Genomic DNA, 25,936 nt, shown 5'->3' on the forward strand with positions numbered 1-25,936 from the left:
CTCACATCAAGTAAAATTTTAATCAAATGCTTGACAATTTAATTAGCACTCTGTTTTTGCAATTTTTTTGCCCTCCCCCCATAATGGATCAGTCTAATAAGACAAAAAATAAGCTTTTTTTTTAAATAGAGACCACCGACCGTGGCTGGGTTGGGAAGCACATCTGTAACCGGAAGGTCGCCGGTTCGATCCCCGGGCTTTCTGTCCTGGTCGTTGTGTCCTTGGGCAAGACACTTTACCCTACCGCCTACTGGTACTGGTATTGGCCAGAGGGGCCAATGGCGCGTTATGGCAGCCTCGCTTCTGTCAGTCTGTCCCAGGGCAGCTGTGGCTACAACTGTAGCTGCCTCCACCAGTGTGTGAATGTGAGAGTGAATGAATAGTGGCATTGTAAAGCGCTTTGGGTGCCTTGAAAAGCGCTATATAAAATCCAATCCATTATTATTAAGTGTACAACACCGCAGCTCGAATGGATGCTAATTCTGGGTTAATATGCAACTCAATGGAGTAAGGGTTACTGATAATCCTGGTTGGGGGATATTTGGTGTTTGCTACTTTTCCAATTCAAAGATTTTAAATTCGTAGCGCACCGACGATCCAGTTGGGCCAATCTACAGCTCAGGACGAGGACAATGAGATGAACTTGAGGAATTATGTGAATGATGCATTTGTGTAAACTTAACCTGCCACACCCCTATCAAACAGACATTTTTGGCTTTTACAGACACACACACACACGCGTGCGCACACACATGCACGTGTGTGCCACCACAAACACCTTTCCCTCAACTGCCTGTTGTTCCAAACATCCGCATAATGGCAGCACTCTTATGTAGATTTATGACTCAAAATCAAGGGAAAGAACACGCTGTACCGATGTGTTAAGCTATGACAAAGCTCTTAGATATTCACCAATGCATGTCAGCTTTGAGCTCTCGGTTCATATTCTGGTAAAGGAACACTTTGTCTCGGTGGTTTTCCCTTTTCCCTTTTCTCTGCTCACATTGTACACTAAGTATTTTGTGTTCCTCTGTATATTCTAGCTCAATTATGTAATTTAGCACCCGTGTGTGTGTGTGTTCAGTAGCCATGGCAACGGCACAACATATCGGCGACCACAGAACCGCACTGGGGCCGCCGGCACTGCCAGGGTTGTGCCAGAGACTAATCCATGCCAGAGGTGACATGAGCGAAGGAAAAGTGAGGCGGGTGGAGACAACATGACACACACATGCAAAAATCACGCAAACATACACACGCATACAGACATGTGTGCACACAGACACACCAGCATATTCCTCGCCCCTCTCACTCCTCGCCTTCCTTTTAAAACACAAGCGCACACACTGGATATCCTCCCATTCTTCTTGGCTGGAGCCTCCCATGGCAATAGCAGTAGGAATCCATTCTCCACGGATGCTGGGACAGCTGTGCTGATATTGAATGAGACGCAGTTGGTTCTGCCTCTCTCTGCATGCAGCTCGAGATAAAAACTACATGCTACTTAATTCAAATCTATATTCCCTGCTGCCAAAAATGCACCCGACTCATCTTGTCTTTGTCTCTGCCACCACAGAGAGCTCTGATTTTCTGTGCAAAAAAAACCAAAAAAACGACAGTAAATGTCTGCATGCTGACGCACGGTGGCCCTCAGTCACATTTCTGACTGACAATAATCACAGAAACCTTCATAAACCTCTAAGTCATGCGCTTTCAATGCAAATATTCCATGTCACGCTAAAAAGCCCTCATTTGGAGTTTTACAATGTCTTATCAGAGTGACCTGCTTGTTTGAGGCCTGAGGTGATATTTGTGTGTGTGTGTGTGTGTGTGTGTGTGTGTGTGTGTGTGTGTGTGTGTGTGTGTGTGTGTAATATTTAGCCTTTTAGCAGTTGTGGGTTTTGAGGCGGATGGGCCTGTAACTGACTGTGTTATAAATGGAACACAGTGTCCCAGGCAGTCTGACATTATGACCTCCTGGTATCCCATGAAGAGGGGGAAAGGGTCCAGCTTTGCCTGTACAGCACAAAACAACCAGCACAGCCAGTCCAGCACTCCAGTTACACATGTGCGCACACAACCAGGAGACGAGAGAGCACAGTAGATCAGCCCTACCTGTCAATCAAACGAGCTATGAGTTCATTTTTTCTGACTGGTGGCCAGAAGAAGAGTGCTTTACTGGCCGCTGTGTCTCTTTTCCACACTTCTTCTTCTTCCTCTATAGCTTTACTGGATTACACTAGGGGTGTGTGTGTGTGTGTGTGTGTGTGTGTGTGTGTGTGTGTGTGTGTGTGTGTGTGTGTGTATAGAATCAAAGCAATTAAGCTGTTGTGAAACTGAACCTGATCACATGACAATAACATGATTTAAATATGCCCACCTGAGTAATTTAAGACCAATCCTTAACTGACTTTTAAAGGATGGGAGCAATACAGTCTGGCTGGAAAAGGGCACCCAGTGGTGCCAACTCACGGGCCTAACTGGTGTAAAGACATTCAGATTGGTGTTAACCAAAACTTTCAGGTGAACAATCGGATGTCCCGCGTGGACGCTTGGTTACACGCTGTTCATTAGGTTTCTGAAAAATCCAACATTTTTCTGTTTATTCAGACCACCCTTCCATCGGATTTTAATCCTCTGAACAGCTGTTCCAACTCATTTTCCAGACCATGGGAAGAGACAGAGAGACAGCCTGGATGTGTAGGGAGTGGATGAAGTGGGTGGGGGTAGGAGAGGGGGGTGGGGGTCACCAAATTTGTGTAAACTTAAAGTTAATGCATTAAAGTCCAGATATTGATTACATTTGTTTATCAGATGTTCACATAAAATAAACAAGCTCATGTCCCTCCCACCCCCCAAGAAATACTCTGTTGTCACTGAAAACGCGTCTTTCTGATAACGCGAGATACCGATTGGCGGTGACGTAAGAAAAATATAATACATCCTCTTGGAGAAATATCGCGCTGATAGGGGAAACTGTGGCGGACAAACTAATAAGTCACGGAGCCTGACATCGTGGATCTCAGAGCAGAGGCGACTTATGGCTACTAAGAAAATAGATCCGCAGGAAAATAAAGTTCTTTAAAGTCACGGAAAACGACCTTTCCTCGCGGATTGTTACAAGTATTATTTGGAAAGTAGCGCCGATTTATAATCTGGTTTTACCGCCGCAGTCATTTATTCATAGTGTTGGACCTGCGGTCAGTTTTTGATCATTACCCGCTGTTTTTCTTTAACTACAAATATATATAAATAAAAACACTAACAAAATAAAAGCATATAATGTGAAAAATATTTCTTGCTAGGTGTGTGCTAAACAATGTCAGCGCGCTCCTGCAATAAATCCAGCTACAGGTCAGAGTGAGAGGCCCTACGTGAGGAGGAGGAGAAGGATAAAAAAAAAGTGGTTTTTGTTTTGTTTCTTTTTCCAAGATTAAAAAAAAGGAAAGGAAAAAAGAAAGAGAAGACACATACACCTAATGCTGAATAAAAAAGGGACTAAACAGGACTTACCACTAAGGCATTGTTTAGAAGGTGAGTAGGGTAATACTTTAGTGTTGAGAGGGTGTTAAGAGGCGAGGAGAGCAGGGGTCAGCGTCCAGGCGTGCAGAGGGTGGGGGAGGGAGGGGAGGGCAGAGGGAAGGAATAAGTTAAAACGTCGCACCAGTGAAAACAGTCTGAGATGACAACATTACGAGCTGCATAAATGATTTGAACACATTAAGAAAAGCATTGAATACCACCCCCATCCCCTCCTCCCCAAAATGTTTGGCTTTTTAAGATTTGTGCTGCGTCACGGTGGCCTTCTGGGAACTTAAAACTTTGGGGGAAAGCAAGAGCGAGAGAAGGAGGGGTAAAAAAGTGAAAATGCATTATGTAAAAAAAACAACCCAAAACGATTAGCAACAACACGATTATGTCGACGCATAATCTGAGCAGCACTCCCAAGTATAGTTTCCAAAATCCTTTAAAAAAAGAAATGCAATGGAAGAGGCAATGCAAAAAGAACCGTAACCCAATTCTTACTAATGGAAGATTAAAATATAAATAAATATGCATTGAAAGTACATCCTGAAACGCAGTGGGAGTCACGCAGCAAACACTCCTCTCCTCTCGGGGCTCTCTCGGTAATCTGCCTCCATCACGCAGTCTCCGTCACATCCCAGCACACAGTTAATAATTCATTCGATTGTTTACATGTGTTGCCATATCCGAGGTCCAAGCTCGATTTCTTAATTATTAACAGCAATTAAATAAACAAAATGTGCCTTTCTGTCTGCAGACGGAGCTGCAAGGGAATGTGAATGTGTGTGTGTGTGTGTGTGTGTGTGTGTGTGTGTGAGAGAGACAGAGAGAGGGAGAGAGAGAAAGTGTGTGTGTGTGTGTGTGTGTGTGAGAGAGAGAGAGAGAGAGAGAGAGAGAGGGAGAGAGAGAGAGGGAGAGAGAGAAAGTGCGTGTGTGTGTGTGTGTGTGTGTGTGTGTGTGTGTGTGTGTGTGTGTGTGTGTGTGAGAGAGAGAGAGAGAGAGAGAGAGAGAGAGAGAGAAAGCGCGCGTGTGTGTGTGTGTGTGTGTGTGTGAGAGAGAGAGAGAGAGAGAGAGAGAGGGAGAGAGAGAGAGGGAGAGAGAGAAAGTGCGTGTGTGTGTGTGTGTGTGTGTGTGTGTGTGTGTGTGTGTGAGAGAGAGAGAGAGAGAAAGCGCGCGTGTGTGTGTGTGTGTGTGTGTGAGAGAGAGAGAGACAGAGAGAGGGAGAGAGAGAGAGGGAGAGAGAGAAAGTGCGTGTGTGTGTGTGAGAGAGAGAGAGAGAGAGAGAGGGAGAGAGAGAGAGAGAGAGAGAGAGAGAGAGAAAGCGCGCGCGCGTGTGTGTGTGTGTGTGTGTGTGTGTGTGTGTGTGTGTGTGTGTGTGTGTGTGTGTGTGAAAAGAGAGGAGGTTGTTTGCACGGAGAGGGAAGTTGTTTTTGCGCACACATAAGGCTACTAATTATTAAAAAATGACAAGAAATACAACATGAGCTTCTATCCCTTTTCATGCCCAGTCAAAGACATACTGTAAGTTCCCATCATGTGCACCATGTGTGCTACATTAGCCTGTATGAGCTTCTGCTGCCACTTAGTTTGAATTAGGGGGAAATTTATGTTGGTAAATAAAAGCTTCTTTTGTTTAGGGATTATCTGTGACTGTGCAATATTTTTTATGTTGCAGATAAAGTCATCTGCAGAGTTAAAAGAGTGTATATATATATATATATATATATATATATATATAAAATTTATTCAGTACTAATACAGCTTCACCATCCAAGTCCTGAAGTCAGCACCCTAAGTAGCCTTTAATAGCTTCTTCAATAAAACGAAGAATTAAATGGGAAAATAATAAACTCTCTGGGCTCTACGGGCATCATGATCGGGGAGACTAATGTTTTTAAATGGAAACCAGACATGACTTGTGCCCGCGTGGGACGAACCCAGAAACATCCTTCTCGGCCCGTCTGGTAGCAGAGTCTCATACAATGTGAGGAAAACACTTTCTTTCTTTCTTTCTTTTTAATAAAACCACTGTAAAAATCAGGAATGAATTACACATAAAACAGCAGCCCTGGCAGTCCACTGTCAGCCGAAACCAATGAGGGATAAACAAGTTTGTCTTTATAGGAGTAAGACATCCAGCAACTGTTTAACACGGGGGAGGTCAGTGAAGGAAATACCTGCAATAACAACAATAATATATAATAATAATAAAAAACAAACAAACAAAAAACCTTCTTGATGTTGAAATGAAAACTTGAAGAATGCCATGTCAGAACGGAGACTTTGGATTTTATTTGGCTTTGCGAAATACGCTCTGGTGAGAGAAATGATGACAGTTTAACATGGCTGAGGTTAGAAAAGATACAGATTAACTGCATGGAGAGGGAAGCTTCAAGAACAGTCTGAAATGTTACATTTATCTCCAGCCAACTGTGCCGCAAAGCAAGAAGCTGAACTCGCACCGCTTTAGGGAAAGATTTGGCGTGTTAGCACACGTGACGTGTCAGCTAAATTAATATGAATAAAGCTGATTTTTTTTTTTTTACTAAGAGCCAACTTAGTAAAAAAAGTTACATGTATTACAAATAAACTGGAGGCAAAGTGCATGAAATACAATCTGCTAAAAGTAGTATGCTGATATCATTTCACTGAACGGATATAAGAGATGAGCGCGCTCTCTCTCTCTCTCACGCACACGCACACACACACACACACACACACGCACACGCACACACACACACACACACACAGATTTAAATAAAGTTTAAATAGCTACTTAATCATCGCTCTGAGATATCTCTTCACACTGATCGCTTCATCAGGTCTACAATAGCAGCAAAGGAACACTGACAATTGCTCGAATTAAATATGACGTGTGCATTTTGCAGATGCAGGAAACGGCATCCCTCAATATTTCTGACCCGAAACAAAAGCAAAGTGCTAAAAAAGTGAAGTCACTACCTGGACTTTATTTCACCCTGCAACGCGAGGAAGCGCCACACACAGCTGTCTATACGTTCAAGGTCAGAAAGAAAAAGAAGCACGTGCAAATACGCGTTTGAAATCGATCCTGTCACGTGTTGCGTTCAAGTGAAAAAGAGATGGTATAGCAGCAGAGCAAGAAAGAAAGAAAGACTATTTCTAAAGGCGCACGCAGGACGTATACTGACCAATTATAATTACGCGCGCGCGCACACACACGCGCGCACACACACTCTCTCTCTGTATTCCTCTCAAACACACACACACACACACACACACACACACACACACACACACACACACACACACACTTCAGGCTCCAATCTCTCGTTTCTCCCGGTCTCAGTCCCACATGAAAACAGCCCTAAAGGCGGCGGTGTGCGCCCCTGCTCACACCCCTCTCACCGGCCAAAAAAAAAAACCCTCCCTGCGTTTCTCGCCACTTCAGAAAAATCTTAACAGCAGTCAAATTAAACTCCGCTCCACGTCCTGTCTATTCCACCGCTCTGCTATCTCCTCCTCTCACGGGCTCCCCTCCTTCTTTTTTGTTTAAAAAAAAGAAATACATTTCGGGAGAAGCGCCATTTTCTCTCCCAAAAAAAGAAGAAGAAGAAGAAAAAACCATGTGCGATGGAAACGCACGGGAAAAAGCTTCGTGCGACCGAGCGCGCCGCGAGACGAGCCGCCGGGAGAGCTGAGGATAAGTTTGAGTGGAAGAAAGACGCTCGACACAACCACGAAACACACGAGGAAAGGCAGAGTGGCACCGCACTGACTGCACGTATATATAAATATATATATATATAAGAGAAAACCCCGGCGTCCCCACTGTAAGCTACCCAAACAATGAAATAAGAGAAGACAGTTTACCTGTGTCAGGCAGTACGGGGAGTACATGGTTATTTTTTAGGAAGGAGACTTGGAGAGCTTATTTAAGTTGGATGGAAGCTCGGTATGGTGCTGCATTGCAATCGCTCGCCGTCCTGTTTCTCTCACTCCATGCTGCTGCAGCTTACAGTAACCCCGCCTAGAAAGTGAAAGCTTGCACAAACTTTCAGGGAAAAAACTTTGTCTCCCTCCCCTCTCCTCTCTGCTCTCCTCTTCGCAGGACTTTTATCGCTCCCCTCTTCTATCCTACTGAAAGCCCCCCCCACACACACACACTCTTTCTATTTTTCACGCAGATTGAAGTTCTTCTTAGTAAAATGTTCGGATTTTGCCACAGCATGAATTTTGCTTTTGGGGACTCTGAATCCGCTGTACACACGCTTCCCCGCGTCTTTAGGTTCGCAATACTGTGCTTTCGAGCTGCGTTTACTGACCCGTGCATTCCATGTTGAGAGCAAATAATTACCAGAGGGCAGATGAGCCGGTCAGTTGAGAAGGAAACACGTAAATGCATCAGCAGAGTAGATGAAAGTATATAATTTGAGGAATATTGTGAGAGCACCTCTGATTTCACTGACTTTTTAAATATGCGATGGCCAAGCATGCATTCAGTTGCATAAAACCTCTTAACATAATTCTGCTGAAGGTCCTGATCACAGGAATTCTCTCATGCATAAGTTTACATTTGATTGCACACTTAAATTCATTTACAGGCATTCAAATCGATGCGTCATCTCATTGCTGCTGTTAAGTTAAGTCTATTTATTTACTGAACCAGAGTTGACCCAGTCTGAAAAACCCACAACTGTAGCTTGAAAAACCAGTGAAGTGAGTCCAAGCCAAACAGTTACTGTAGCGTTCACTATGAAGTAGAAAACAGCGAAGACAGACGTATAATCACAGTCTTTGAGCGGTATCAAAATACTTCACTGGGGTGTGTGAGGAAAAACACACACACACACACATGAACGGTAGTGAGGGGTACACATATCACATAAAAATCATAAAATAACATTTCTTGGAGCAGGTCCCGAGTGTGGTACAGTGGGAATTTGGGTGGGAGTGAAGTCATTGTGGAAGAAGTGGAGCTGAAATTTTAGGCCTGACGTTAGAGTCCCACAGATTTATGAGGCCTACTGCTTGTGCATTTTTTATTAAATACTGCAAGCCTCTGCAGGCGAAACAAAGAGATCTGGGCTCTGTGTGGCCAATTACTGCACGCGGCCAGATACTCGAGCCAGAGGCGCAGGCGGGGAGGGAGAAAGTGTGTGGTCAGGAGCGCATGTAACGCCACAAAACTGTAACCTCTCGCCCTCGCCGTCGCACAAGGTTAGAATGCCAGCATTCCTTTTCTGTGAATAGGATACATGACTAATGTGAACCACACACGCCCTACAACACATTCACACACAACTTTTGGTTTCCCTTTGGGCAGGTGTATTAACTTCATAACCTGCCTGCAACATGTGCGGAAATCTCTTTGTTTTCAGCTCGCTTTGGTAGCCGAGTGCAAAAGGTTACAGCCTCTGCTCTCTCCGTCCTTTATGGAGCCGACTTGCATGCTCCGCACGCAAACACTCCTCTGCCGTCGCTCCTTAAACGAGCCACACATTTAGTGGTCTGTGTGAGTAAATCTCTCATTAAGTAACACATGGTAGAGCCATATGCTATGGTTGGTGGGTCTGCCGCGGCTCTGCTTTTTCACACGCTTCGCATATACATATTTACCACTGTTCCAGAGTGGCCAGCGCTGTTAGTGACTTCACCCACCAGCTTGGTGCTGTTGTGCAGTCGCACCAGAACTGAGGATTTTATTAAGAAAGTGTCACAGAAGTGAGCAGTAACGATCTCGCAGCCGCTGTGGCCGTGTATCGCGGGGAGGCTTTAGGCTGTGGGTGTGCAAAACAGGCTGTATGAGGATGAAAGTAACCACAAATTTGACGGAGACCCGTGCGCACAGTATTACAGCCGGTGTTGATACCACAACTGTCTATAGGTGGCAACACAGCGGAGCGGAGATAAGTAAGTGTGGTTGCAATGTCTGGCAGAGCAGATGTCATCTCTAGCAGCGTGTCGTTTACATACACTGCACATGCGAGGCTTTGCTTGAAGTAGTTGTTCCCAACCAGGTGGAATCGCCTGTAAACACATCCCTCTCACCAAAGTCACCCTCTAACTTAAGTTCCAAAAGATGCCTCCTTTAATTAATTAAAAAAACAAAACAAAAACATGAGCAGTGCATGAATACACTTTCTAGCAATCTTTTATTTTCTGTTTGTCTAGTTTCACGCACAGACATGTAAGCAAATAGTTTAAACTAAATATCAAAATTTGGGGGGGATTTCAAAATCTTTTCATTGGCTGTTAGTCACATTGGATAAACATCACTTCTGGTCGATTTTAGAAAAATTCAGACATGTTATATTGGCAACATATTATAAAAAGACAAAATAGTACAAGTTTCCCTTGCTTTAAAAGCATGGAGTAAGCCAGTTCCAGTGAGTAAATTTAAGGTGGTTGCAATTATTTGTTTGAACTGTGAACAAGGAATTGAGCACACGACCCACTTAATACAGTTAGTACATCTTAGTTTAGCTCCATTCACATGAAAACCACTCATAAAATGTGGATTATTAAAAGGCTGCTATAAATGTTTACAAGGTTTACACATATTATTAACCACAAAACTGTGTTTTATGTCACATTCTAGTGGCTCATGCAAATACAGTAATACATCTGAGTGACAACCCTTAACATGATCACTGTTGCTAGCTAAAATTTGAAGATGACCCACTGTGTCTTGCTTATTTTCTGTCATTTGCACTGCATTGTTACAGAGGTGGATGCTCATATTAAACTTGACCACGAGGTCAACTTGTGTAGAAGTAATCTGTGTGAGCCCAAAGAGCAACACAAATGTTTTTTTCTACTCTTGGCTCTGTATTATGCCAAGGAGAAGCCCCACCCACTTGATGTTCTTTGTTTGGGAGGGGTAGCCAATGAGATTGAAGTTAGCATAAAAGGAGGGTGTTTTTCAAACGAAGAGCTGCTAAAACAGCTTGTTTTAGACAGTGACTGGAAGATAAAGACGAATCATTTAGACTCTCAAAAAGCTCAGTCATGCAAGGATAGTCTAGTAGAGTGGAAGAATAAAAAATACAGAGCTGGAAATGACCAAAATAGGTCCCCCTTAACACTGTCCTTGGCCACCCAGGTATGGAAACCACATTATTCAACCTCAGCATTGGAGGTCTAAACACAACAGATAAAACTGTGACCACGGCACTGCTGAAATGAATTGTTTGAACTTAAACATTAATAGACTCACTAGCCTTTTCTTAGAAAAGCTGTTACCAAGAAAAGCCAGGTTACAAATGATTAAAAAGAAAAACAATTATGTGGAAAATTCAGTGTCAGCTAGTAAAGTTAAAATACCCCAAAATAAAAAAATAAAAAGTAAGCAAGGTTACCTTTTGCATTTATGGTGTAATGCAAATTCTGTTCTATATTAATTATTCACTGGCTGCAAAATTCTGGGACGTTATTGTGTTTAAATTTCCATTTTTTCTGTGTTTATTTTCCTTTTTCTGTTATTTTTGTGACAAATAAGAAATCACCATTGCAAATGTTTGAGTGATGTGACAGATCATAGATATCCTCTTTCCCCCACTTCTTTTCTTTTCTTTGCAGATATACAGATATCAATCAACGGGGCTGAAGGGGGAAGTGAAATGTACACTGATACTGATGTATCAGAAATAAGCATCCAGGACGATCCTAACGTTATCAGTACAGGTTGTTATAGTTTGCATAACATTATTGTACAAAATGCTCAGGACGACAATGAATGGAGTCGTGACGCACTTTGCACAACACTGAGCCCCCTACATTAGACCTCCCGGCGAGAAGCTGGAGGTCGACGCTCTCCTGTGGACGCTCTCCTGTGGACGCTCTCCTGTGGACGCTCTCCTGTGGACGCTCTTGAACTCGCTGCCCCCCGGAATCCAATCCAGTCACAGTGACACCCCTCCCCCTCAACCCCTGTCTCCCAAAACTCTCTTTAGACGGCCGTGCTACCCACTCCTGGCCATAGCACTTCATTTCTTTACCCGGAGACATACAATATAGTGTAGCAACCCAGATTCTCTGAGAGACTTGGCATAAGACTTAACTCTGGGAAACAAAGCCTGTAGCCTAGAAAACTGGCTCCCACCTCATTAATGATCACATTTTCAGTCATACACAGGACCCCCCGCCCCACGCCATCCCGACTCCTCTGCTTTTATTACCATTTTATATCATGCCGATTGCTGTAAATCTCACGGCTTCTTTTTTTAGAAATGCTGCTCACTTTTCTCTTACTTTGTAGTTCTTTTTCGTTTTATACATCTAGGCATGCTTCACATTATCGTCGTAATTTGCACTCCCGTGAGACGAGGGCGCTTCGGTGAAGTTGCAAAGGCTTCTTTTTCTTTCCCCCCCTTTTTTTCTTAAATGTGCGTGTGGAAATAATAATTGTAATGGTTTGCAGCTGAGTGGAGGGAGCTGTGAATGACATTATGATTGCGGTGCAATTACCAATAGCATGAAAACGGACTGTCAGTCAGAATAATGAGTAATGACTCCAATAACACATTTAATACCGACACATGAAATAATAATAACAATAATAATAATAATAATAATAATAATAGATGCATACCCTGTATGAATCTGATACTACAAAGCATTCAGGCATCCCAGGACCTCTGGAGGGTTCTTCGTTCAACAGAAAGGTTTCGGTTGCCTGAAATGTAACACAGTGATTCATTAGTTGGTTCTGTATTTAGGATCAGGGAATTTAAAACACACAGAAAAGCTGGTCGCAAAGCTGCAAAAGCAGATTTTGTATGTGAAAATCCTCCTCATCCTGCTGCTCGACCTATTTCATCATCCTCCTCAAGTCCCACCACCAGATAACTACTCAAGATCGGCGTCTTTACACTCTGCACACACGCGCACGATCGTGTGCACTGCCTGCCTGCGCCCATATGCTGTGCAGGCCCGAGGCCCAGCCCTGCCAGTCACTGCCACTTCAATGGGGAGCAAAGTGTTTAGCTGCCGTACCCGCACACAATACTCCGGCACAATGGCATTTCCTGTCCCTGCTATTTCACCTGCATGGTCACTTTTCTGTCAGCCTGCTCTGATTCAGCACAAATCATTCACACACAAACACACACTCACACACACAGCCGCATACAGTAATACACATGTTTGGCAAAGACTCGCACATACAGAGGCCATACGTCTGCCTCCACGGAGACAAAAACAGGCCACTCAAAAGGCCCTGCCCTGCATCCGCTGATAGATGCAGCTAAAGTGTTTATCCCAAGTGTTTGTTTCTATTCAGTGCAGTTCATTTGTATGCTGAGGGACACGTCAGCCGAGACTTGGGCTCTGAATGAGCATCCATTGCAGTTCTGCTGTCAATTGAGGCAGCCAGGCCAGACAACATAGATGGGAGGAAACCACAGACTGAGGAGCTGGATATGGGAATGGGATTTCTTCCTGGTTTGCTAGCCTGTGGCTATTACTTTTTAGTCCTAACTGGTACAAATTGCTTTTTGCCAGGCTAAATTTTAATGTCTCTTCTGGAAATCGACTAAACCTATTAGACAAGGGCTAAAAACGTCTGCGTTCATGAAAATAGCTCCGGTTCCATGAGTAAGAGAGTGGAAGTTTTACTCACAATGGGACTTACTTGAGTTTCTGGATATAGGAGAAGAGGGGAAGTAATCTTATTTTCCAGAACTTTACCTTCTTATCTCTCAACATACCTACAGCAGAAACAAACATGCACCCAAAACAGGAACAAACATCGCTCGTAGCCAGCAAGAAAACGTAAAGTTATAGTATTTAAACTGGCATGTGATATAAACAGTTTTTTAGGGAATTTAAACAGATATTAGGTTACTTAAGCATTTGCATATGCAGACAAATACACACATGCGCTGGGTGACATGGGATTGCCCTTAAACAAATACATGCAGAGACACATGCATAAACACGCAGCACTATAATAAGTCCCAGACTTGGACTAACTGAGCTGCGGCTGGAGACACAGGCTATTCATATCCTTCAGAATGAGAGGTTACAGCTCGAGTCTTTTCCCTTTTCCTTTCTACTGTAACACAGGAAGGGCATCTGTGTGTATGATTTCACTCAACGTCTGTGGCAAAAGGTTCAGCAGGCAGGTTGATTAACATAAGACTAACACTGGCTTTGTTAGCGTGGCCTCTCCCACGCACAATAAGTTCAGCGTGTGCCTCGTGAAGCACACGCTCGCTTAAACAAAAGTTAGAATTCGAGTCATCCAAATGGCTAAGAAAACACTGCGCGCGGCGCGCGGCCTCAGCATCCAACCTCTGGCCTGTCATCATTAATATGTGGGGAAACACTGGAGGGAAACCATTTGAAACCATTTGTCCCACTAAATGGTGCCCTTGTCAAGCTCCCCGGGATTTCTGTTAAGCTTTTAAACTGCCCAGTCCAGCTGAAGGATATATTTTACTCCACTGATAATTACAGAGCAGCACAAAACATGGCACTCCACTGGCTCGAGCGGCCTCTTGTTTCTGACATGTTTTAGTCATTTAAGGATGAAAAATAATTTTCACTGCACAGAGGGAATCCCGGCTCGAGGACGCTGAACACCGGATAAACGACAATCTAAAAACACATCGTTTAATGAATGAATCTTTCTCTGTCTCCAGCCCTTAGAGAGATGCACTGAAGCTCAATGTTGAGTGTAGCTCCCTGAAGCACTGGCCTGCTTTCCTCCTCTGTCAGTTTTTAAGCAGCATAGTATCAATTATACATATATGTGTTTTTCTATATGTATGCAACATATGCCTGATCCATATGCTGGCCCCAAGCTAAAATAGTTGCAGAGTCTCGTGTAATAAACACTTAAAAAGCTCCACTACTCATTTGCTGTCTGCGATGCTGGTTTTTGGTGACTGAAATGAAGCACAGATGATTAAAACAGAGAAGCATCAGCCTGGGTCAGGCTTAAATCCACAGTTCAAATCTCCATATTATTTACATGCATGTATGGGGTAGTTCAAGAGCTTGGGAAATCCCCCAGTTTGTGAATTTTAGCTATTTACAGAGGAAATTTGCAGGAAACTTCATAAAATTGTAAGTATTCTGTTCAGTGGTTGAATATGTTACGTTATGTTTATATCAAGTAATTTTGCTAAATTTACAATTATGGAAGTAATAACTATTATGTACTAAATCATTTGCTGTTTTACATGTTTACAATTCACAATTTGATCATCAATTCTGCCCACAGAAAACAGCAGTACAAGGAATTCCCTCTACGTAACCCTAAACAGAGAACAAATAACAGACTCATCAAGTGGACAGAAAATCTCCAAATGAATGACTGAATGCGAAAATAGAATATCAACGATCACAATTTTTTTCTCTGCCAAAAAGTTTTGGCATGTAAATTTAAACTACAGACGGCGACAGCAAAACAATTGCATTAAACATAAAGAGGTCTGAAGATTTTTAGCTAAAGGTAACACAAACCAGAGAAACAGAACACCCCCCTACCCCCAGCTAGGTTAGCTCTGTTCAGAGAGAACAAGGATTGCTATATTTTATTTATTTTTACTTCACAACTGTTTTATCAAGTCGTTTTATAAAATCCCTCAAGTTGTCTTATTTCTCTGTCCTGTAAAAGCCTAATTGCCAGAATAAGACTAAGACAATAATAAGCTCATAGTATCAACCTCGAAGGTAGTAATTTGTCACTTATTGCTTCAAACTATTGCAGATTTTATAAAAGTAAACGTATACTTCATAACAGCTAGGTTTTATTTCCCCCCCAACATGCTTACACTAGCAGTGTTACCTGAATTAGCATAAAAATGTTAGGCATGAATCTGGAGCTAGCTTAAAATAAAAACTAGAAATTGGGATAAATAACTAGCTTAGCTCTGTCCAACCCTTCTATTAAGCTGTCTTACCAAATGTTTTTTGTGTCCTCGCTAGCACAACATTATTTGTGAGACTATGTCGCTGTACTTTTCTTTGTTCACAAAGAAAAAGTTCAAACAGGTTAGCTTAGCACCTGCTAAGCTAGGTTAAAGTGAATCTCATGAAGAAAGTGAAAAGGCGTACTCTAATTTTCAAATATTTTCATATTGTAGTGAAAACATTTATTTTAGTGTATTATTGTTGTTGTAGATTGCTAAATGAGCCATATGAGCAACATCCTGCTGTTGCTGAATTCAAGGTGAAACCGCAACCGGCTGTCAGTTGAAGCGGTCATGCCCTTGATTATGAATAGGCACTTTGAGCTGCTAATTGCTCTAATATGTTTACAAGTTAGCCACTCGCTGTTTTAACCTTTTAGTTGATTTTACACAACTCACTTCGCTTTTTGTGGAAAATGATAGAAAAAAAGCAAAAGCAACAACTATAACAGGCTGGGCAGTCACCTAGCACCAGCGCTACCTTCGTTTAGTCGCATCTGAGACCAATCTCAGACACAACTGAGCATGAATACGAATCATGATCTCTACAATACCTCAGCTGCACTTACTCTGCTCAATTCTCTCTGACATCCACGTTTACAATAAGTGAGATCTAAAAGGGGGACAGATGCCTAAGTTGGCTGCCTCACATGGAATTAGATTAATCAGAGCGCATATACATATGGCCCACCTTCCTCTGTCTCCCACTTTGTCTTGTTCACACAAAGATACACAACAGCCCAGAAACCACCTGGGTTTCCATATTTCTGAATACGCGTCGATCCACCAGTGGTGGGTATCTTCGCAGTCACTGATTAACAGCCTTCTGATCATTCCGCCGCACCGTCCTAATCATTTGCAGACTTGTCTGTATGAGCTCAACAGTTCCTAGAGGATCAGAGACTTCTGCGGCAAAACATAACTGACATCCTACTCAGTCCTGCTCCATTCAGCCTTAATTGTATCCTCATTCTTCACCTGGTAACAAGCTAACAAACCTGTGCAGATGTGGCAAGCACATCAAAGAGAGGGAGGGATGGGAGGGGGAACTTGTTTGTAAAAAAAAATGTGTGGGGGAATATGAAAGGGGAAATTTACGTTGTGTGAGTCCAAGCCAGCGCCACCTCAGGGAGAAATGCTGGAAAAATGTGATATTTTACACCTGCATCTCAGGAGGTGGGGAATAAGAGACAAGGAGGGGGGTGGTGGTAATTAGAGGAGTGTGCGTGCTTGCATGCGTGCGTGTGTGTGTGTGTGTTCGTAAAGGATTTTTAGTATGTTTCTGGGTCTTGCCGCCGGTTCTTCTGCAGCATTCAATTTGGTATGATACATTCGATGCCAGATTATTAAAAATGCTAAACCTGGTTACGAATGCTAAAAAAAAGTGTTGAAATTTTAAACAAATATGCTAATATTGTTAGAGTGATAAATAGCTGGAAAGCCCTGTTTAATGAATAATGCTATTGGCTCTAATTCCTCATTAAGGCCCTAAAGAGGAGAGTGAAGAGAGAAAATACATGTATTGTTGTGATTTTCCCCCCTTTTCTCCCCCCCAAATTAAACTCAGAAGGCATAAGATACCAGCACCTTCCCAAATTAAGTTCATTCAAATTACTTGGTTACACAGCTGGTGTGCATTCTGGTGTGTCTTGTGAAACCAATTAATGTGAGGCTTCAGTCTTGATAAGATAATTAAAGGAGGGCTAGAATAGAGATGGAGGAGTTTGAAGTGTTCAGGCTCGTGGTACAAAATAAGACTTCCTTTAAACTGCAAAAAAACTTTGCCTTGAATCAAGTTAAAATAAAATCTGTGTGATTTGTTCTGCCATTTCCAAAGCAAACTGATCTGATCTGGGGGCTTAAGTCAAATTATGCTCATACTGAAGGGTCTGCGTTATTTCTAGATTATTATTTGCTTAAACTAACAAGTGAGATTATCTCACTCCAGTGTTTTAACTTTGTATATTTTTAGAGCTCACTTAAAGAAGTTAAAACTGCATGGTTTTGAATCTGGCTTCCTGTACTAGGCGTTATGCATTCCCTGGGAACGTTTGAATTAAAATATATGTTTAGATTTTGATTTTGTTCTATAAGAAGAGATGCTTTTTTGTATTAACTGTAGCAAACAACTGTCAAAACATCCTGTAAAACACAGTAATGTGGCATTCTTTCTAAATACAGCTGAATCCCGTGACCTCTCGGGCCTTTGATGAAATCTTACAATCTTAATGTTTACACCCCGTTTTTCTTGGATTTGACCTTCATTCTCTTGCTCGCGTCTGCTCGTTTGAGCAAACTTGCAGAGCACAGCGTAGCCGCCAGAACACGGTCAATATAAAGACATTTATAACTGTAGTAACTTGATGAAGCAATCGCAACATTTTAATTTGGCGGTGCCGTGTGTGCTGGTAGTTTCAGTTGTGCTGCACTCAGACTTTGAGCGTTGCAGATGTTCGATATGGTTTCCAATTCTTAACAAAGGTGTTTTGTAAGTTAAAGAAGAAGCAGAATGAAAGGAAAATCCCCAACAATCAGACAGTCTGCTATGAGGAAGCAGTTGGTGATGATGAGAAGGAAGAACTCCCTTTTAAAAGGAAGAGGCCTCCAGCAGAACCAGTCTTATGTAAGCATCTGCTGCAACCGGTTGGTGGGTAAGAGAAAATAGTAAAGAAAAAAGTGGGGCACACACGTCTGTGAGTGCAGTGGTTCGCTTTTTTCTCTCCAAGAACAATGTTAAGGTTTAACTAGCAATAGTACACCACGACTGAGTTAATGAGTTAATCGCTTCTGTCCAGCTTCAGGCTGGTTGTTAAGATGTTGAATACAGCAATATTCTGAAAACGCAACCAACAGGCATGCAGACTGTGACCCTGTTCAGCATAAGAAATGTTGTTTTTAAAGATTCAGATCTGTGTATTGCACTCAGCAGTGATATAAGGATTTTAGAGTAGTAATACTGAAATGGATAAATATGAAAATACTCCATTTAGAATCCATTCATTGTATTTACTATACAGAGCACTGTCCAGCCTGTAAAACCATTTGTCATGTGTTTCGTGGGTCTATTAAAAATGCTAAAAATGTTTTGAGGCCCAAAAAAAAACTGCCCTGTTGATGTCATAATGATGTCACTAGAGTTTTCTTGACATTTCAGTCTATTAAACGCACACACACAAAAAATATATTACCAGTATAGGAATGGAGTCTGAGCTGAGTGAGCTTAACTTAATGAAAATGTAATGAAATTGAATTGAATTTAATGAAAGATGTTACTGAGCTGCACTGAGATCTGGGATTCAGCTTTTCTCAGTTTGAATTATTAGCTTAGCTAAGCTTAGCTCAGACTACCCCAACTGTAACCAGTAAACCACTGGAGTATTACTGTACGTTTTATCTTTTGAGACACTCTTTCATGAACTTGTGATTCGTTTAGCACAACAAGGATCTCATATTAAGGAAGCTGAATGACTGAGGTGATTACAGCTCGTGATATATCCACTGTAGCCCCTCGGCTGCACACTGTTAAAATCACAACAGCTTAAAAACCAGTCAACCTGACAAGCACATCTGAGCTCACTATACTAATATTTATGCTGTTTGACTGTATATCAGAGTTTCCATCTTTAAACTACAGCAAAAGCTTACACGCTGCATAAGCTATTATAGCCTCCTTGAAGCCTTATTTATTTTTCCAGAGAAACGTCAAGGCCAGGACAAACATAATAGCATAATATTCTGTATACAGTGAGGGATGACATCACTGGCAACAACGGCCAAGATGGAGATCACACAAGACTGGAAAACCGCTTGTCTGATCATCATGTGGTGGGCTGTACACACACACACACACACACACACACACACACACACACACACACACACACACAGAGGCAGAGTGCAGGATACAGTTACCACAGCTATTTACACAGCACTCTGTGATTCTATTTTTTTTAATCTTTAGTTCCTGCACTATATATCACACATATGTTTACCACGGAGAATCCAGTGTAAACTTTGCATTTGGCTATATATTTAAAACACCGCTTGCATTGCTTATTGTAAAGGTCCGGTCTGTCTGTAAATCATCATTTTGGACCCATAATGTCATCTTTGTATTTCCTGATGATGGCTCAAACTTTCTGTTTACTTTCTGGCACATAGGGAAAAATCCATAACCTATAAATCCTCGTGTATATATAGATCATCTGTAAAGAAAAGTAGTGTTTGAATATTTATTTCTGTGGCAGAGATGGCGAACTGGCCTCGGGGAAAGCTAACAGGAGTCTGACACTGATTGACAGATGCCTCCAGTGCCGTCTGACTAAACTAACATGCAGTTGAAGTGTTTGGCACAAAATCAACACAACACACATATAGCCTTTGAAAATAAATAAATAAGGTTTTTTTTTAAAAGAGGTGAGTTGCTGCTATAAGTAGGAGAATAACAAGTGGGGATAATCTCATGTGAGGCCTGTCCTGAATTCTGTATCATTTTTACTGATGAGCTTCTTGGGCAGCTGCCATGTCAGCAAGGATGCTCGTAAACAAATAATTATTCATACTAATAATCTTCCATATTCATGTGCAAATAAGATCCATTCCTGGGTATCTAAGCAGCTTCAAGGTTGTATGTGGGAGGTTCCCCTAACTATTGCCTGACTTGAAACATTTCATGCCAAAAAAGAATTTCTAAGGGTCAAGGATGTGTGAGCTCTCTTTCATAGTTTTGCATAAAACAGACTTTCTTATTACTAATTTTAAAACCTAAAAGCACTTCATTCAAATGAATGCTTTCGCAAGCCTCACAGAGAGTAGATTTCTCATTTAACATGTTAAAAGAAAATCGGGATAAAACATGAAAAACGTCTTCTGTTTGAAAGGACTCAACTCAAACGAAAAAGGAAACCTTGGATAAAATCTCATAAGCTGATGTCTGCTTAAAGAATCCTCAAACAAACTTCAGTTAGAGTTCGAGAAGCATTACAAACGTTTGCTTTGTGATACCACTGGATTTCCCTGAATGGGACAACTAAACCACCTGCGTAATTAAGGATTTAGTCCCTGCGTAATTACGCACAAATCAAATGGCCACTTAATAGAACGCTGGCGCAAACAATAAGTTCCATCCTGCTACAGCCAACTTTCCAGACTCTGGTAAACCTTGCCTTTAGGTGGGATTTGTGCTCTAGGATCCTTCCCACATGCAACAGTGAAACCTTTACATACTGTATGACACCTCTATTATGGATGTTGTGCCATAGGTCCTATCATATATGCGACTATAAATAGACTAGCCCAGTCTGTGAGAGGAGTCATGTTCTCCGTGTGGATGAAACGGCAGAAGGCAGTAGGCATCGAGCGGTGAACTGAGAGGGCTGGACACTAATTTGGCCAGCAGGTTGGAAAGAAAAAATTGGCAACAACGTATGTAACTATTAAAATAAGGTGGATTAGGTTTTCCTTCCAGCAACATCCTTTCAAATGTACATGCAGCTCCTTAGCAAGGAAATCTCCCCACATTTTTAAAACAACCATAAGATCCTAATGAGTCTAACTGTGACAGCAAACAGATTCAGGTAGGTGGAGGGACTTGGCACATACTTTGTGACTGTTACACATTAGCCACACCAAATACACACACACACAAACACACACACACGCACACGAAATATAAGATAGCTCACTAAACTATAAAGCACAGAATCATTAAAACGATGAACAAGTACAATGATTGTCAAAGCTGACTGCATAAATGAGCAAATTATTGGTTTACATAGCACGTACCATTGTGGTGTGAGGATATGTGCCAACACTCTCAAAGACCCATTTTCCACTCTGAAAAGTTCGGCTTCCAAAAAAAAAAAAAAAAAAAAAAAAAGTGAGTGGGAGAGAGAAAACTGCTCGGTTTCTTGCTCAGCTGGGCCTTATACCGGAAGCAAAAGAGCCCTAATGCACGGCCTGCTGCCCGGTAAACATTTTTTGGGATAAAGTGAAGTCAGCTCTTCTCAGTCCAGGCAAACGGGACGCAGAGTCGTACAATCCAAGCGGTCTGCCTCCCGACTTCTTCATGCAAGGTGTTTATGTGCGGCTTTCAACTCGTGATAGTTCCACGAAACTCGAAGCTGCGCGCGCCTGGCTGCACTCTCAGTCCCGGTGCCGTCACGTCCCCGCACCGAGTCCCCGAGCTACGTGCCACCGAGACGCTGCACCGTCAGAGCCCGAGTGTCGGAGCAGAAGCCTGGCCGCGCACCGACAGTAAGTAGCCTGCCCTGCGCTCTCAGCTCACGCGCTCACCAAATCAGCTGTTGCTCCTCCAGACTGGACGCCGCGCGCTCTCTCCCCTTGCATGCTCAGGCGTCGCCGATCACGTAAAAGTGCAGTCCGCTTCTCGGTTCTTCTCCACCTGTCCTCCACCCCCTTGTCAGTGTCGGCACAAAGTTGCTGGGAGGACCGCGTCTGAAACAAAACTCAGCATGTGGCAGCGCGAGTGTCGCAACATCCGCGAGCGGGACCTCAGCGGACGGTCTGTGATCTGAAACCCAAAAACAAAGAGGTGAAACGTGCGTCTGTCTCCCCGTGTGTGCGACTGTGTGTGAGTGTGTGAGTGTGTGACATCGAGCAGCTATAATTAAGTAAACAAAATGCGAGAAGTGAGCGCACAGCGTGGCCGCCTGCACGCACCACTGAGGACGAAACGGTGTCCTGCGGCCGCGGCCGAAGAAGCGGAGCGGAGGGCTGGTGAATTATTAATAACCAGAGCGGTTCACAGTCTGTCGTGTTCAGTGAGTAACCAGGGCGGCAGCTGGGGGTTTAGAGGAATTAAATACGGGCTCAGAGTAAACCGTGGACGCAGGGGATTAGTAGCTCTCACCGGCAACAGTGTAGGGGCAGCTCGGGGCCGATAGAGAGGGCGGGAGGGAGCGGAGGTTCTAGGGAGCAGTGGGGGAGACGGCGGAGGTGGTAGGGTAGGACATTTTTTTTGAGTGCAAATTTAATAGTCAGCCTAAATGGATGGGTGGTATGTACGTGAACACGTGTCACTTAAAATTTAAATATGAGCTCCAGCTGCTGAACAAAAACCTACAATCTAAACAAAAATCTCCATCTATAGCTGATATTTTTATGTAGTACATTTTCATTAATCGAAATTACCCCACGCCCCCACGTAAAAGACTCCCATTTGTTGACACTTGACTAACCATAGAAGAGTTTCTCTGAGGATAAAAAAAGATAAAGTGATAATAAACTGAAGTGGGCTATAACCCTCTGCTGCCCGCATATGTTTCCATTTTAATGGCGAAACAATTCAAATAAAAATAAAGGCAAGTTTACAAAAAAGTCTCTATTTAAAATGTTTAACTGGATTTAAGACATTTTAACACCTTAGTTTTTGCCAGATTTTACGCACAGCCAGCACCGCAGGCTGACCGACTGCAAGCCCCAATAGTGCAAAGCTATAAACCAAATCCTTAAAAAACAGAAGAAAAAAGAGAATAAACTCCTCCTCTCTCTCCTCTGTGTCTTGATCCGTTCAAATTACTGATGTGTTTATTTCGCCATGAATGCAGCGAACAGTTTGAGCACAAGTTTGAAACAGTGAGGTTAGAGAGAGAGCGCAGGTGCATGACTTCTGGCTGGAGCCTTCACCACTTCCCCCCAAGTTTTTATTCCCCACAAATATCCAAATCAGCCCAGGAAATTCAGATGGAATTTCAGCAGACATCTAAAACACGACAATAGAGGTCTTTTTAATGAATAAATTACCAAGAGCGAGTTTTAACCTTTTATGGGTAAAACGCAGTATTTTACGGAAGTGCGCAACTGCAGACGTCACGCATCGAAATGATGAGCAGAGACAAAAAGGATTCCTCCTGATGCCAGTTTACACCGTGTTGGTTCAACTTCAGCACTTCACACACAGTTAAAGAAAAAGCTGCCGGGCTCAGAGTGGCTGTGGTTCGTTGCGTGGAGATTTCAGTGACAGAGAAGTCCCTTCGTGTCTGAGTTCACACTAAATGTAAAGCTGCATTCATTCTTTTCCCATAAAAAATGTGATTTTTTTATGGGAAAAACCAAAACTCTGGGTTATGAAAAATGATAAGGCTGCTTTTTTAAAATAAAATAACGTCTCCCTAAATCTACACTGAAACTAAAGACACACACACACACACACACACACACACACACACACACACACACACACACACACACACACACACACACACACACACATTCTCTATTTCTTTTTCTTTAAGTTTTCATTTCTGGATGACAGTTAGGGTCATTTCTGAATCCTAATTGTGCACAAATTCACTGTCACTTGATGCAAAATCAGACATGTACGGACTGTCTCAGTGTCTCTAATCACCACAATCTGGGATTCAGTTTTAGAGAAACAGCATTAAATAACTGTCGGTTCTGTGATCTATTTCAAAAGAAACAAAATGAAGTGACATTATTTAAAATTCTAAAGGAAAAATTACAACCTGAATACACAAAAGAAACATTTACACAGCAAATAACCAGTTTAGGCCTCGAGTTTCTTTTATTTCATTTGTTTAAAAAAAAAAAAAAGCTGATATACATATAATTAGACCATCTAAAAATATATTCAATGTTTGACCAGAATTATTTTATGGACAATATGATCTGAAATATGTAATTTAAAAAAGATCCACAAAAGCATAAATAATGTGTAAAAATATGAATCTGTTCATTTAAATTGCAAGTAACACATTCAAAGCATGAAATGATGTCAAATCGCCTGATTTATTATCAATTTACATTTTTAATTTGAATGATTAATTATTTAGTTTTTTTCTTTTAAACTGTGTGTGTGTGTGTGTGTGTGTGTGTGTGTGTGTGTGTGTGTGTGTGTGTGTGTGTGTGTGTGTGTGTGTGTGTGTGGCCTTCCAGTGAGCGGCCTGCTAGAGAAATCAAGTCTTCATCATGGGAGACAAATACATGAACTTAAGGCCTCCGTGGGAGTGGAATCATTTCAGTGTAATCAGTTCCAAGCTGCTTTGTCTTTTACTTATTTTTTCTTTGCTCTGTCGACGTTATACAAAACGTTTCTTTAAAATTTAGTCAAACTGCAGCTTTTTATGATACCAATGCACAAACTGGCACCCGAGAAAAATACAGAAAGAAAGAAAAAAGGCACGAGTCTCGTGTTTGTAAAGGGACGAGTCTGAAACATAGAACAGAATGGCTTCAAGCGTCACCTGATCAAAAATCAAAACTCCAAACAAACAAAGAAGCAAAAAATAAAAGATATAAAGTCACGCCACTCTGATGTGACACTCGTTTCATTCATTCACGCTCCTCTTGACTTCTTACTTGACCTTGAAATATTGGATTTCGAGCAATGAACTTCACTTGAACTTATACTTGAACTACATATATATATATATATATATATATATATATATATATATATATATATATATATATATATATATATGTGTGTGTGTGTGTGTGTGTGTGTGTGTGTGTATATTTAATCCATCATTTCAGAGGTGTTGGATGCTGGGCCGGCTGGGAGCTTTATAAAAAAATGAGAACAAAACATTTTTCGAAATGTAAACCAAACTCTGGGTTATTTACAAAAAGGCTAAAGGCAAAAATGTGCACCCGATTGCTTTGTTTTTGTAGCTACAAACACACCAGCGATGGTTAGTTGAGATGGCACTATTTAGTGCAGCAAAGCTCGGATATAAGCGAGGCCACAGCACAAAAACCTGTAGATGCGCATTTTTGCACGCATCTGTGCTTTGTGGGAAAAAGCTCACCTCTCATTTAAAAAGTAAGAAATTCCTGTCTTTATCTATACATTGCCATATAGTGTCTCCACATCTGACCCGAATGCCCCCCTCATCATTCTGCACCGGTCCAAACCGGCAGCTTGCGCTAATTTGCTGGGGGGGGAAGCCCTTTCTTTGGTCTCTCTCCTCTCCCGGTCCTATATACCGTCTCTCCCAGGAGGTTTACACAAACTGTGAGACAAAAGTTCCACTAGGCAACGGCCTGTCGAGGAATGCTGACCTTGGCACGGCCAGTGGAATCGGCTCGGCCGTTCTTTCGTTTCTTATGGTTTGAATTAAGGCGCATTTGACCTGCGCCAACTTCCAAGAGTTGCCACGGAGGCGAACGGGAGCCGTGCTATAGGTTACTGCTGTTGCTGCCTGCGCTGAATGAAATGATAAAAAAAGAGAGGGAGAGAAAGGGGGCTGCAGACCAACGATGAAACGCGAGAGGACAGAAAATACTGACCAACTAACAATCGCTTTAGCAGGAATGTAGGAGCAGGCCGTTAAAAACAAACAGAAAGATGTTAGAACGGACAAACAACAGCGATGAAATCAAGTAAAAGATATACAGTAAAGCAATCTGATGAGCAGGAATGGATCTGAATCTTTCACACGAGTGAAAGTGGCGTCATCAGAAAGAAAAGGGAAATTCTGAAGGAACAGCTGGAAAAATAATGACCCCTATTCACACTGTTAGGCTTA

General features: G+C 42.2%; 1 protein-coding gene across 7 annotated transcripts in view; it reads right to left on the reverse strand.

The window, feature by feature from the left end:
* nfixb (nuclear factor I/Xb) overlaps nucleotides 1-22,292 on the reverse strand; it is a 136,507-nt gene extending 114,215 nt beyond the window's left edge. The window contains exons 1-3 of one of the 7 annotated variants that reach the window (XM_085453186.1): nucleotides 21,210-22,292; nucleotides 12,098-12,181; nucleotides 3,514-3,549 (exon numbers count right to left, since the gene is read on the reverse strand). In XM_085453186.1, the coding sequence (XP_085309312.1) occupies nucleotides 3,514-3,549; nucleotides 12,098-12,181; nucleotides 21,210-21,212 (123 nt within the window). In that variant the 5' untranslated portion in view covers nucleotides 21,213-22,292. Of the gene's footprint in view, nucleotides 1-3,513; nucleotides 3,550-7,377; nucleotides 7,613-12,097; nucleotides 12,182-21,209 lie in introns of those variants that run through there. The other 6 variants (XM_085453197.1, XM_085453188.1, XM_085453191.1 and 3 more) reach the window with 6 other exon arrangements.
* Between the last annotated feature and the right edge of the window lie 3,644 nt (nucleotides 22,293-25,936).

This window comes from Copadichromis virginalis, linkage group LG4 (assembly GCF_057382275.1).
Source record: "Copadichromis virginalis isolate Kocher_CV1m ecotype Utaka linkage group LG4, C_Virginalis_male_GT1.1, whole genome shotgun sequence".
In the NCBI taxonomy this organism is placed as follows: domain Eukaryota; kingdom Metazoa; phylum Chordata; class Actinopteri; order Cichliformes; family Cichlidae; genus Copadichromis; species Copadichromis virginalis.